At 41.3% G+C, this 15,590-nt stretch overlaps 1 protein-coding gene across 1 annotated transcript in view; it reads right to left on the bottom strand.

Annotated features, from left to right (window-relative positions):
• LTK (leukocyte receptor tyrosine kinase) overlaps nucleotides 1-15,590 on the bottom strand; it is a 102,057-nt gene that overhangs the window by 48,685 nt on the left and 37,782 nt on the right. Inside the window, exons 2-4 of the mRNA XM_069784727.1 lie at nucleotides 11,206-11,316; nucleotides 7,218-7,373; nucleotides 6,352-6,574 (exon numbers count right to left, since the gene is read on the bottom strand). Of these exons, the coding sequence (XP_069640828.1) occupies nucleotides 6,352-6,574; nucleotides 7,218-7,373; nucleotides 11,206-11,316 (490 nt within the window). The remainder of the gene's footprint in view (nucleotides 1-6,351; nucleotides 6,575-7,217; nucleotides 7,374-11,205; nucleotides 11,317-15,590) is intronic.

Raw genomic sequence — 15,590 nt, 5'->3', positions numbered from 1 at the left:
GTATCATATTCAATAGTTCAATATAATTTCATTCAGCTTCAGAAATGTCCGGCCCTGAACCACAGCTGCACCATCTCTACTATCCAACAAAGGAGAGTGACTGCTTTACTTTTCTTTTGTATTACAGTGCAGCTTCAGGCATGTCTGGCACTTATAAATGTATCTTATAAATACACTTATAAATATATCCCCCCCACCACACTGTGGCACAGCATCTGAGACAGAACTGAATCACTTCTGCTACATGACACAGCTTTGTTCATCACTCCGTTGCATCCTGTTGGCCACAAAAATCAACGGGCCTTAATCAAATTGGTTCAATGAGCCACTGAAGGTAAGAACAATCTTTAAATCTTTTGAATTTACCTATTAAGTGTACTAGACCTTTCAAGCACTGAGACATAGTTCTAGTACCTCCACCAAGTTACAACCCACCCTGCAGCTGAGGCATTGCAGTATCACCAGTGTTACCACACCCCTGAGTGCAGGAACCTGTAGCACACAGCCTCTGATTCACAACCAGTGTTATATTTAGTAGTAGCAACTAAAGAGATTACTGCCCCACAGCTGAAAACAATGACTAGTTCAGCTGCTGCACCTTAATCCTCCATGGTTTATGAACCAGACACTTTGGAACTTGCCATTTATAGCCTGGTATATCAAAATAAATGAAAACCACTGGCGATCTAAGTCAATGCCGTGGTTTAAGCCCAGCTGGCAACAAAGCACCATGAAGCCGCTCACTCAGTCCTCCCCACCCAGCCCCAGTGGGATGAGGAGGAGAAAATATAAAGAAAAGCTTGTGGGTTGAGACAAGGACAGGGATGGATCACTCACCACTTATGGTCGTGGGCAAAAGACAGACTCAACTTGGGGAAAAACAAAATCAATTTAATTTACTACCAATCAAATCAAAACAAGGGTAATGAGAAGTACATCCAAATCTTAGAACACCTTCCCCCCACCCCTCCCTCCTTCCTGGCTCAACTCCACTCCCCATTTTCTCTCCCTCCTCCCACCCCAGCAGCGCAGGGGGACGGGGAATGGGGGTTGGAGTCAGTTCATCACACCTTGTCTCTGCTGCTCCTTCCTCCTCAGGGGCAGGACTCCTCACCATTCCCTTGCTCCAGTGTGGGGTCCCTCCCACGGGAGACAGTCCTCCACAAACTTCCCTGGCATGGGTCCTTTCTGCAGTCCTTCAGGCACAGACTGCTCTAGCGCAGGCTTTCCCATGGAGTGACAGCCATCTTGGGGGGCATCCCCCTGCACCGGCATGGGCTCCTCCCCGGGCTGCAGGTGGGCATCTGCTCCCCCACTCCCCTCCGTGGGCTGGGGGGGGACAGCCTGCCGACTCACCACAGGCTGCAGGGGCAACTCCTCCTGCCCTCCTTCCTCACTGACCTCGGTGTCTGCAGAGGGGTTCCTCTCACATTCCAACCCCACTACTCACTGCAGGTTCCCCCCCTCTTAAATCCGTTCTCCCAGAGGCGCTACCGCTGTCACTGATGGGCTCAGCCTGGGCCAGAGGCGGGTCCGACTTGGAGCCGGGGAAGGTTCCAGCAGCTTCTCACAGGAGCCGGCCCTGCGGCCCCCGCCCCCGCTACCAAAACCCCACCACACAAACCCAGAACAGTCAATAAACCAACCTCTGAAATGTCACAACTGAGAAAGACACACTGTCCATTCTGCCATCTCTGCTGGGAGAATGGTGGCATCTGGTAGAAGAGCAAGGCCACTATCTAAGGCCACTACTTGTGTGAACTGGCAGCTCTTCTTAGTCAGAGCCCTAAGGTCTTATAAAACATTCTAGTTCTGCACTAAAATATCTCTAGTACTGAAATTTGACTCCATTTATAACACCACAGCAAAAGCTGGCAAGCATTCAGAGACTGCAAAAATGACAAGTGGCTTTGCATCACCCAAAATACTTCTGTGTATGGAGTCTCATCATCATCAAGGTATTCCCCTTCAGAGAAAGCCTCGCCCCCAAGATCCAACTGCAGCAAGATTTCTAATGCTGTAAATAATTACGCTGTCTTTGCTTGGTCCCACTATCCAAACAGGGGCTAGTCAGAGCCAATTTAATTTTCTTAATGGAATCAGGAACGAAGACCATTGTCGATCTAACAGGAGATGGATCATTGCAGCAGGCTTTCAGATATACCAAGCTTGGCAATACCTTTACTATTGATTTTATGTCAAACTAGATCTCAAGTAACGAGGTAATATTAATCTTCTTCTAAATAGAGACGTTAAAATTGATCTGTATGTATGGAAGGCCTATCACAGTCTGACATAATTTTGAAAAATTTGCATGGATAGAAAGTTTGGAGTTGCAAGCAACTTGATGCTTAAGGCAAGGGAATTCACGATTCACCCTGCAAACCTATAATTTCAACTTTTGATTTTCATTAGCCTCTGAATCTCCTCTGCTGAGCAAAAGTTTTCCTGCCCCTCCTTACCAATCCTTTATATGCCACGCCTTTCCCTATCCAACAAAGGTAACTGATCATTAATTTTAAGATAGACTTTTAATATTAAGAACAACAATTTCTTCATTAAGAGTGAAAAATTCAATAAAGCTGAACAGGAAAGCTAAAACCTTTTCTGAATTAGGGGGACTCACTGCATCGGTTATTGCACAAAGGTATATATGCTAAATGCTTCTAGGCTCAATCAGTGAACATATAAATTAGAGGCTTTACATTGCTTTTCTACATACAGGGAACTGTTGCCTGCAAGTCTTCACAAACATCCATTTCTAGACATTTGACTTAAAAAGAAATAGATGAGAGAGCAGAACACACGCCTACCCCTCTTGCTTTCACCAACCAGTTAGTGGGTTCTTATTTGATCCAGTGTATTCTTGGGTGCAATTTCAAGAGAAGCATGAGGGACAGTAAATAACACTCCCAGATTAGCATTCAAAAATCATGGCCTTACATAATGGCTGGACAGCCTCTCCTTTTCTAGCTGCATTTTTTAATTGAAATGACTGTGCTCATTGTTGTCAGTACATATTAGGCATTTTCTGAGGACGCTTACCAGACTACTACCTTTCAAAGGCTTATGTGGTTGGACACCTAATTTATGAAACTCAAATCACCATACGTGTTTCTAGACATTCAGATTAGCTATATGGCAATGTTTCCGTGTACGACAGTAGGAGTTAAATAACTTTTGTGGATAAAAAATAACTACATTAGTAGAACAGAAGTGTCAAAGATGATAAGTTTCTACAAGTGTCTCAGAGAATGGCAGGGCATTTTAGCACCACCACTCCCCCCAAAAAGGGGAAGATGTGAAAACTAAGCAATAATTGTTTTGTGAGGTCGGCTAACTGAAAACCCATGTGTGCACACGGCCATGAACTTTTTGCTTTTTGACCTACCAAGACCACCATGGCCAGTGCCTTATATTTCAGAAAAAAAAAACAGAACAAAATCAACTTGGCTTATTGACCACAGAAAGGGAAAAGATTACCCCTGCCCCAAGTGATGCTTTTTTATTTTCACTGAAGTGTGAGTACTTAGAGTGAAAGAAACTAACCCTTTACTGAAACAGTTTTGGCTGACAACACTGAAATAATTGTGGTCAACAACAAACACAAACATGTGAAACCATTCAGAACAGAAGCACACCGACTCAGAAGAATTTTCGGCTGTGACTGTTTCTGGGTCTGCATGGTAAAGAGCAAAAAGGTGGGATAAGCAAAATAGTAAAAAAGACATTAGATGTGACCTAAACAAGCACTGTAACTGTAACCCTGAGAAAATGAAGACAGCTTTGTGAGCCAAGTGCCAGATGAAGAAGGCTCAGGCTTGCAAGCAAAGCTACAGGCTCTTGATGTTCAAGCTCTATGGAGATAATGAGAAATATAATTTTATGTATTTTTTGTAAATATATAGAATTTCAAACACCTCACTCCCTCAGTGGTTCTTCCTCGAATGGTAGTAACTCAGAATACCCACAGTCTGTACATGTGGTGTATAACAACAAATACTGTGACTTTGCCCTACTTGTTCAGAGGACATGGTATCTGAAGGTCCATATGTTTCTTTGTTCTTTCACTAAGGTATATATGTGAAAAAACGAGTGTCAGCCTCAATACTACCAATTTAATGGTAAATCCTAGTAGTTAGTGAGGTGGACAGGACAGCAACTTTCTCTCACATGTGACATATATCTAAGCTTTTGGGAGCTGTATAGCTGATGCATCCTGAAGGAGGAAACACCATCAGGAGAAGATTTCTAGGTCCAGAAAGAGGACAGTTCACTGAAGTGGTCTGGTGCAGCTGTAATTTGTGATGAAGTATAGCTTGATCCTGGAATTGAGGGGTGACAAAGGGACCGAAGCAGGATTTTCTGAAGAAGTGCCAGCTAGCTTTTTTCCTAAATCTAAGTTTCTACTCTGATCTCAAGACAATCCCTTGGTAGTAATTGTCAATGTTTAAACTATGTGCTGCATGTAGATGTCTATCTCAAGGTCTTTTGCTCATTTTCCTCCTTGTTCTGCTCTAAATTGTGCAGCAGTATTTGGTTAACACAGAAAAGCTTGTAGAACTCTCACTCCCTATGGAAAGCCCCTGGAAAGCAGGAACACTTCAGGATGGTCTCTCTTCTTAACAACCAATGTTGTTAAAATCTTAATCATGGAGAGAATGTTCATTTCGGACTACTTGCCTAGTAAGAAGCAGCTCAGTCACTGTGTTAGAAATAAATTTTTGTCCTGCCTGTGTGCTCAGATTTTTCTGGAATTGTGCAGAGATTTTAAAGTTTCCCTGTAATGAATGGAAAAAGGAAGGGTATTTGGCCTAACATGGTTCCTAACTTTGTTTTGTCTCTTTTCTATCCCTCCTTTCCATCTTGATTTAGAACAGGACTCAGACACCTTCCATCCTTAAAACCTTAATACTAAACCCTCTAGGCTTACCAGTGCTTCATTTCACTCACTAAGAAAAAGTAATACCAGTCTCTATGCCAACTTCCAGTAAAGCTAACTCCATTCTAATAAATCTAAATGCCATCACTTTGAGAGAGATGATATCCTTGATTTCATATAGAATTGTTTTACAGTGCTCAAATAAGCTGTTAAACAACATATCTGATCCATTCCAGAGATGCTGCAGTGATTGTGATCAAAGCCTGGTCTGGTCAGCTAGATATATCAAAAGAGTATTTTATGAGTTTATAGAGGGGAATGGAGCTGTGGCTGCAGTTGCAGAGGCTTGTCAAGTACTTAGAGCAGCAAGGGCAGTTATAAGTAAAAAAGGACATTAGAAACTGATCCCAGAAAATGCAACAGATTCCTTGTGAAATTGGCAAGAAGAAGGGGAAGGAGTAGCCAGGAAGGAAGTGAGCAATAGCTAAAAGCAGGAGGGGGGAGGGGATCTGAAAGAAAATAAATACCTTTTTTTGGTCAAACTCTGCTATCTTTGGCTGACCAGGAGTCTTGGCTACAGATCTCCATGGCAGCCTGGGGAGTGCCAAAGGACTCAAAGAAAACAAGAACTGGGATCTATTGCTTAAGTTCTCCATGGGAGTCAGTCAGGTGATGGAAATGAAAAGCTCTGTTGAGTGTCTGGCCCAGGTTCTTACAAGGCAGATTGCAGCAAAGGAAAAACAAGCACATGGAAAATGGCAAAATCAGATGACACGTGGACTTTTCTCCTACTTTTCCTGTTGTGATTCATTCCCTTTGCCCATTTCTCCTCCTTACTGCATTCTGCTACATGCAGGAATGAAAAAGTAAACCACTGGGAAGATCAAAGAGAAGAGAATACAGGACAAGATCCAGGGTTGCTGCACTTTCTTTTTTTGTCTTCACCTCTTTTCACCTCTAGCCTCTGCTTTTCACCTCCCTGAACTCTACAAATAAAGCAAAAGAGGATGCTCCTGAAGTTAGCAGACAGAAGGAGGAACTTACAAAAGAGGTAATGTTAACCCTACCTCAAAATGAGAAATGTGACTCTTATAAAAATGATAGGACCCCTTGAATATTTAGAGATATCAGTCATGTTGCTAAGGCAGTCTTTGGACTGAGTGGATTTTACAGCTATAGTCCTAGCATCAGTGAGAGAGTCAACCACTCCTGACCCTTCCAATGTGAGGGAAAAAGAGTGAGGCCTAAGCAAGTGTGTTCTTTGCAAACAGGACATACAAAACCTGGGACTGTTACAGACATCCTGTCAGGAAGCTGCACACGTCAATCCTTACAGTTCTAGCTTCATTTTCTGCTGTAACAGCAGCAATGATCTCAAGAAGGGAGAAGACACTGATAAACAGTGGCCTGGAGGACTCCATGCTGCCCTGCAATTCAAAGTCTAAACAGCTGCAAATTGATTGTCTTACCCGGCATCCTCCTCATGGCCAACTCTCAGAGAAATTATTATATTTCTGTTTGTCTCCACATATCTGATTTCAACTGTGAACCTCTGGAGGAGAGGGACAGCATCCTGTGAACATATGGCCAGTTCCAGCAAGCAAGAGTCCAAACTCCCAGGCAGGATGGGGCTATGCAGGCTGAACTCACATCTATCTGGGAGCCTACTGGTGTTCAGGAGGAAAATGTCCCCTGTGAGGAAAAAAAAAAAAAAAGAAAAAAAAAGAAGAGACACACAGTGTGGATGGAAGACAGATAATAAGAGGAAAATGGATAAGGAGTTTGAAGAAAGGAATCATGAGAAGAAAGGAAAGGACTATGCACAAAACCCAAAAAATAACAGTAGAGAAAAGAGAATAAAGTAAAAATGGGGGAAATAAGTAAAGAAGTGGTAGAAGGAATGAGAAGAGAAGAAACCAAACAGAGTGAAGACACATCCAACAAAACAAAAGCCAAAGACTTCGCAAGTCAGACAGCAGACATGTGGAGCCAGCCATGGCTTGTAAAGGATTGAATTTCCTAAGAAAAATCCAGTCTCTGGAAGCAAAAGTAGCTTATCCTAAAACAGGGGCATACAAAATGAGTATAAAGGAGCTGGCTGTTTACAGGCTACATACATACACAACTCAGGCAATACACATACGTTATATGGCTCTTAGTGACTCTTGGGCACCGGCAGCACACGAGTTGTGCACCAGAACCAGCGCATAGCAGTATTTTTAGTGATATGTGCCTGAGGCCCCAGCCTGCTGGCTCCTGTTGCTGCCACCCACAGCTGCTACCAGTGCTGGGAGAAAGCAGATGTCCATTCGAGGGGAACTATAACTCTGCCTACCTTCAATATCTCCACGGGAGGAACTGTTTTCCAGAAGCAGCTGCTGCCTCTCCTGAGACACCAGGACACCAACTGAAGATAACACCCAGTCCGGTTTTCCAAAACTGTCTGTAGACGTCACCCATGAACAGCTTGAGCCGATGATACAAGAGATTTCTGTTATGAGAAACCAAAGGTTTCATTGAGGCCTTCCCCAGTTCAAGGGGCAGGTGTGATGCAGGCACATGAATAGGCACGTGTACAGTGTACAGGGGCTCTCCCTTCCAAGAAATGGAAGGGTCGAAAGGAAAAAAGAAAGTTTGTCTTGTGCAATAACAACAGAGTCTCTCCCAGGGCAGGTGAAGGAACATGCCAGAATGAAAAACAACCCTGCAAATTCTTGGCAGGTGTAAATAACATCCTCCCACTGGTATCAACTGTGAATTTACACCAGTGGAAGGTCTAGCCCGCATGTACATAAAATCCTGAATGAGAATAATACCTAGTGCAGCAAGGATATTGAAACTGCTTGGATTTAGCGTTTTGGCAGAGAGGAACAATTTAAACTCTAAGGTCAACCCTCTTTCAGCAATAGAAAGAGCTTGACAGGGTCTCAAGTAGAATTGCTGAGTAATGCAAGCTTTATATTTTTAATTTAAAAAAAATTTTTTTTTTAAACAGTTTTGCTTTCCTCCAACAGAATGGACAAGAACAACCCTCTTAAACTCCAGAGTCCATTCACAGCACTGAGAACACTAGATCATCCTGGCCAGAATTTCTCATAATCAGCATATTAGAAACCAGACAAGAAGTAATTCACTGTTCTCTCATCAATCTAATATAAACTCCCTGAAGGGATGTTAGCTGCACAAAGCTCTCCCACATAGAGTGGTGCTGAATAGATAGGGTAAGCTGATATTAACTTGTATGATATTTATTTTCGGTAGTAATAATAATATTACAGTAATAACTGGAGGACCCCCCAGGCCATATGAGAAATAATAAGAGACTAAACATTCGTATTTGGGATCCTAATGTTCAGAGGGTATTCAGACCTTGCAAACATGAATGACACAATGTTATCCCTCTGGTAGCCCTATTCCTGGGGAGGAGAAAAGACAGGTATAAAGAACAGAATTAAGATCAGAGATATAACAAGGATAGGTGGTTGCACAAGCAACACAGGTGGGGCAGAAATAAAAACATAAGAGCCTCCAGAAGATTGGCTATACTTTAACTAAGTGTGTGTGTGTGCATCATTCCAGCAGGGCACAGGAAGGAGGGCACCAGCCACTCTCCTGGCTCTGCTGGATCTAGGGAAAGGTGTCTGTGCACAGCTTCAGGCTGTGGTTTTATGATCCAGTAAAACTCGTTTAGGGATCTCAATAGCTCAGAAACTTCATGGCTTTATGAGACAAAGCATAGTCCTGATCCAGACCTGTTGTGCTGTTTCAAATTTATTAAAGTTTGACAGGTTAACTCAGTACTCACAGGCTTATTGTCAGTAGCAGTAATATTTTTATTAGGTAAAAATCTAGTTGGTCATAAAACCTGGAAAGCAATTTCTCTCACAACAGCATGACAGAGCTAGAAAGCAAAGTGAGAGCTCAGGAAAGAAAAAATTCCTTTTCTTTTTTAAATAGAGGGTTACTTGAAACTAATATTTATGACAAAATAATTTCATTAAATCTTACCAATACCCCTGCTTGCAGTAGCAAGGACTGTACCAATGCAGGCTTAATCCTTTGAACGTGCCTCACATAACAAAGCAGTTAGAAGCTCAGATAAGTGAACACAATATTATCCTTCAAAAGCACCTAATTCCCATACTCTCTGGGCTGTATAAAGCCTATCTGCCACAACCTGAGGCCTGAGAGGATCTGAATGCCTGGAAGAAGAGTCTGAAATAGATCAGGGAAGTTGTTGACATCCGGTAAAAAAAGGACTCTGAGATTTCTGGCAACAGATCACGTGCATTGCACTGTGATGGAAAGATTGATCAACAAGAAACTGTTGTTTAGCATAAATCACAGAGCAAAAGAACTGGGTACACTCATGGGGTCACAGTGAAAGGGAGTATTGAAAGCTGCAACCTCTGATACTACTGTGTACCACCTTACAGATGCTTCATATCCAGCTCTGCTTAGCACCTAAGAACTTCAAGCACAGGTCCACAGAAAGGCAAAACGTGACAGAAATGAAAAGGAAAAAAGTAAAATAGAGGGAGAAATATATCTGTATTACTACAATCAGCAAAGGATGTATTTTAAGATGTTACAAAAGTGCTCTGAAGAAGCTTAGATTGAAGAAAGCTCATGGACAGTCCAGGGCATGTCAGAAAGGAGAATCACCCTTTAAAGAATTAGGTACTGTCTGCAAGATGTTACTATAAGGAACTTCTCTCTGGCAAGGCTAGGTCACCTTGCCACCTCCTGTGAGGAATGTATGTGACTCTTCTAACATGCACAGGCCTGCCTTTATTGTTTAGCATCTTCATTAACGACCTGGACAAGGGGGCAGAGTGCACCCTCAACGAGTTCACAGAGGTAACAAAGCAGGGAGGAGCAGCTGACGCACCAGATGACTGAGCTGCCGTTCAGAGCAGCCTGGACAGGCTGGAGATTGGGCCAATAGGAACCTCTTGAAGTTCAACAGAAGGAAACGTCAAGTCCTGCACCTTGGGAGGAATAACCCCTCGCGCCAGTACACGCTGGGGGCTGACTGGCTGGAAAGCAGCTCTGACGAGAAGGACTTTGGGGTCCTGGTGGACAACCAGCTGTCCATGAGCCAGCAATGCACCCTTGCGACAAAGAACACCAACAGCTTTCTGGGCCTCATTAGGAAAAGCATTGCCAGCAGATTGAGAGACGTGATCCTTCCTCTCTACTCAGCACTGGTGAGACCACATCTGAAGTAGTGTGCCCAGCTCTGGGCTCCCCCATACAAAAAAGATATGGACTTACTGGAACAAATTCAGCATAGATCCACAAAGATGTTTGAAGGACTGGAGCATCTGTCATAAGAGGAGAGGTTGACAGAGCTGGACTGATCAGGCTGTAGAAGAGAAGGCTCAGGGGAATTTTGTCAATGTATACAAACACCTGATGGGAGGGAACAAAGAGGAAGCCAGATACCTCTCAGTAGTGTCCACTGACAGGACAAGAGACAATGGACATGAATTTAAAAAATGGGAAATTCAATCTGAACACAAGAAAACACTTTTTTACTGTAAGAGTGGTCAAACACTGGAACAGGTTACCCAGAGAAGTGGTGCAGTCTCCATCTGTGGAGATATTCAAAAGCCATCTGGACATGGTCATGGGCAACCTGCGCTACCTGACTCCACTTGAGCCAGCGGGGTTGGACTAGATGATCTCAAGAGGTCCATTCCAACCTCAACCACTCTGTGATTTTTTCACTAAATGAAAAGGCATCACTTCAATTTCCAAGCTTCCACACCACTGATAACTGGCTCATTTCTCTGAGGCATTTATAAAGCACAGTGTTTGCTACATCTATCTTGGCACCACAGGAAGACCAAATTCATCCTACCCATCTCAGAAGCATTTTTTCCAGCTCACTGGGCTTTTACAATGCCTAGAAAAAGAAAATTCCAGTTGAAAAACTTCATTTGATACCAAGAAATGTAGTTTGTTCTATAGTTGCTGGAAAGCAGCTCCACTAATTAGCTCTTATTTCAAGAACTCCCAACCCCAAAGCTGGTGGATTTCACTGTGCTGATGGAGAAGATTATTCTTTTTCTTTCTTTTTTTTTTTACTGTTGTATCTTTTTTTTTTCTTTTTCTCTCTTTTTTTTTTTTTTTTTAAATAAGGAAGTAAGGGATTCCCTTATGGTTACATTGGCCTTTCTGAGTCATTGCTCCATTTCCAGTCAGAAATCCAGTGGCATAGCTTTCTAGTAAAGGGTCCTTGTGACTGCCAACACCTATCTTGCACCTAGATTCTGAAGGAGAAATAAAGAGGATGTAAGGAAGAGGGCTTGTGGTACCTGGTTTAGAAGGCTGATGCAATGAAACCATCCTATTTTTTATCAGGGAGAGCTTCTGAGGTGGATTTGGTGAAGAGTTTTCTTCATGTGATCCAGAACAGGAGACAACAACTATAACAAAACAAAAAGAACACGGGAAGAGTTTGATGTTTCTATACAAAACTATGCTCCCATATTGTTAAGCATGAACATATATTTAACAAAGCCCTGTTATATTACACCCACTCTCATTACAGTGTACTGGTGCAGTACTGTCCTGATGATGTTTCAGCCCTACCACTTCCCAGAAATGTAACTACAACAAAATATTTTACTTAATAATATGTTCTTTACTATTCTTTATCCACTCCCATTTTTGCCAGTATATAACCACCGAAGAGACACTGTATATTCCAGTAGTGCCGATGTTGCAGTAACAGTACATCTAGCTGCCTGCCAACAACTACACCTCTAAAGTGCTCATGTTGGACGGGGCTCTGAGCAACCTGATCTAGTGAAAGATGTCCCTGCCCGTGGCAGGGTGGTTGGACTAGATGATCTTTAAAGGCCCCTTCTGACCCAAACCATTCTGTGATTAGAAGAGTTCAGCTGTAATATATATGCTATCTATACAATACATGACATGGATTTATTAGAAATCTTTTGGGAAGGCCTGCCTAAGTGCTCTCATCTTCACCACACAAGAACAGCTCATCCGAAACTAACACTAATGAAACCTTTGCATCACCACACACATCCAGAGAACAGATTTCTTTCTTACCGCCAGGCATATAGTCTGTGTAACTTTCCTGTATCTGATATCTAGTAATACGTACTCTCTCCAATACCTTTCTTATTAATCTCCGTGCACTGATCTATCTCAGGGATCCTTTTGTCATGTATCTATAAAACCCTTCATTGGTAACTGTGACATTTGATCATAATTATGGCACTAATACACACACATTTGATCATTTTTATTGAGATTGCATCTTAGAGTCGTGATGTAAAGTTTTGTTGTGCTGGAAAAAAAGACCAAAATCTCAGAAGATACAAAAGGCCATAGAAATTATTTTCTACTTCACCAATATGAATAGTAAATCCCGCATGCTAAGATTAGCTGGTTTTAAATGAAGGTGTTCTTCTTGATCAAATTTTTGTTATTCAAAGTAATACAAATTTACAAAAATTATTATCCATTGTAGTACTTCTGACAATTAAATATTCAGTACCTTCTGATTTCTCTTTGGAACAACTCATATCAAAAACGGCTTTTTAATTTATTTAACCTGTGCATGTGAAAATACACAAGTCTCAAACTAAGCATGCAGTTATCTTTATTTAAGATTATCCCTGGTCTTTTCTTTCCTAGAAATCATAAACAAGTTGACTAAAACAAACATATTTGTTTTCAAAAGGTGTTCAAAGACAGAAAGATGCACAATGAATTGCTTTCAAACCTCAGCCATGTGGGTTATGAATTCAGCAATATAAAAATGTGAAAACGTGTCAGAGGAGACAGGAATCCTATTCACATGAATTGCAGTTGAGACAAAGATGTGTATACACGCCATTGATAACAGCTAAGATATTCTCAGCAGAACTAATTTGGATAGTAATATTATGAAAACATACAGAAGGATCTAGAAAAAGAAGACCAAAAAAACCCCCAGAACTTGAACATACATTCAACTTTTTCAAACTTACCACTGTTTTTAGTTTTTCAGCAATATCTGGTCTGATTTAAAACCGCTAAAGTGATTTTCATTTTAATATATATGACAATGTGCATCACACAGTGAGTAAAATGCTGTGAAAAGTTTCATAGCATAAGAATGCTGTATCCTTCCATCTTTTATTATAGTACTAAAGACAGCCGTCAGTCTTCATGGGGTTCCAAGGAAATGATAACTTTAGAACAGAACAGCATCATGCTACAGCAGACAAATGCTATACTGATGACAGACCTGTGGTCTCCACAATCCAGTTGTCAAACACTACATTTTTTCCTGTCTATGTGTTCAAATATGTAGGGACATTAATGTTGGAAAAGTTGATTCTGCACTGTATACAAGACACTGACACTGGTCTGCTAAGTAAGGTATCTTCAATAATGGCATGAAATCCTCAAAAAGAATGTGAATTCTTATGTGGCACTTAGCTGGCAAAAGTTTGGCCAGCCTTATGAAAAATCCATGCTAAAAATCAATCACATATTGCAAACAAATCTATTTCACCATATTAAAAGAAATTCTGCTGTGGAAAGAGAACAAGACCTTTTGACAACTTGAGTCTGCTTCTCCCAACTTATGTTCTGTGTCTGTTGAGATGTTGCTCAGTTCTATTATCTCCCCATCTTTGTTAAGCACTGCTGTAGCTTCAGTATTTACCTCCCTCAGGGCTTTCTATAAAGTCTGTTCCACCCACTCATCTCCTCACACGCTCCAAGCTGCTCATATATTTTGGAAATAGCCTGAATATCATGGGACCCACAAAACATAGTACAGTCGTGGCAGAAGTTATACTAGAGACTTGCAGTCCCCTCCCCCCACTTAATTACATAAACACCTTTAGGATTTTCCTCTTCTTTCTCATTAGCAAACACAAGTCCCAGTGGCAGACTACCATAAGCAGAGGCCTAAGCTACTTGAAAAATGAATTTACTGCTTTAGTGTGGGGAAAAAAAAAAAAAAAAAAATCCATCGCCATTGGTGATGGCTGAGACAAACAAGGTACAAAAGGTTTTTTTGCACCATTAAGATAAGTGTCTATGAAGTTCACTATTAACTACTGCTTTGTCACAAAGAGCACTGCATGAAACCTGATCTGCTAATTACATTATCCACCGTGCAGCCTGTCAGCAACATCCTATTCAATTTTGGCAAAAAGCCAAGCGGGCTCATTCAAATGCCTGGTAACAACCCTATTCACCTACTCTGGGAAGGTGCCACTTACTGAACTGGGCATATGAGAGGAAGGAAAGGCAGTCATTACAGCTGAGTTCACTGACAGACCAAATATACTTGGACAGAAGATCCCAGACTCGGTGACAGCAAGGAATTTGTTCATATGCACACGTAGAAATATGCCCCCATTCATTTATTTCCTCATAGCAAAGAGTTTCTGGCTATGGCTGAGCAGAAGAGGACTCACAGAATGATGAATCCATGCATGAGATCTGGATAGTGGTTTTGTAACACTCCAGTCCAGCCTACACTCTTACTTTATACCTTAATTATTTTTCTCTCTCACTCATTCAACCTCTCTGATTGAACAGAAAATCTAGTGCACACAGTCACTAACTTCACTTTCTTTTGAAACTGGTAATTGCAGAGATGCTTCCAATAACCCCACATCATATCCTCTCACACATGCTTGTATGTAATTCTTGTATGACATGACTTTCAGCATTAAACAACTAATAAAGACTATTGCTTACCAACTACATGATTTCTCTGTCTTGATCAGCAAAAGGCAATGATTTAAGTAAAAAGAAATAAAAGATGGAGAGAAAGGAGATCCATGATTTTAACTGCCATTAAGGAACATAAAATGTTCAGGAAGAAACAGTAACTGTAACAATATTCAACTGTCACAGCAAAAATATGGGATCTTTTAACAGCACAGCACAAATCCATCGCTTTTTCTGTAATCGAACACAGTAAAACCAGAAGCCTCCAGCACTCAGAAGGTAATCCCATTTCTTTCACTATCTTATAGAAAAAAAGCATTCAGATGCCTGCAGGGCTGAAATTTTTCCTGAATCCTGATGTTGCTTTGGAGAAGAGAAGAAAATTGCAGAAAATATTTATAGAACTCATGATGGGAAATCAATTCCAGGTCAGCTAAGCTATCTTCCTGCCAAAACAGAAATTTCCCTTTAGAGCATTTTCTAGTGTTTTTCCCCATCTAATATCAGAATAGCAACTCAATATTTCTCACTACTTTTCTGAGAAGATAAACTAATGTACAGACTAATAGATCTGACTGTCAGGAAGTCAGACAAGGCAAAAAGAAGACTCTTTGTCTACTACCTATCCTAGTATTATTCAATTACTCCTAAACCTTCCAGTTTCAGCTCAATAAATAATCTCTCTCCTTCATGAGTATTTACAGCTTTAAGTTATTAAACTTTCACCTTGAAAATGTCACTGTGATCTACTGCTGCTTGCTATTAAACTCTTTTATTCTTTGCTCATTAGTTGGTTGGTCCCTATGTCCCTTGCTTACTTCATCACTCTTTTTGTACTCTCTCCAGATAGATTGCAGGTAACGACAAAATACAGTTTTGCCAAAGCTTATTATATAAGGTGATACATCAGCATCTTCTTAGAGCCCTCTCCAGTTTTTCAGGGTTCTTGCTGGAGGGCAGACATCACCACACAATAATGCCATACTATGCAGAA

Source organism: Haliaeetus albicilla, chromosome 5 (genome assembly GCF_947461875.1).
Source record: "Haliaeetus albicilla chromosome 5, bHalAlb1.1, whole genome shotgun sequence".
NCBI classification, from domain to species: Eukaryota; Metazoa; Chordata; class Aves; order Accipitriformes; family Accipitridae; genus Haliaeetus; species Haliaeetus albicilla.
Note: the sequence above shows the minus strand (reverse complement) of the source record. Positions and strands in the feature narration are given on the sequence as shown.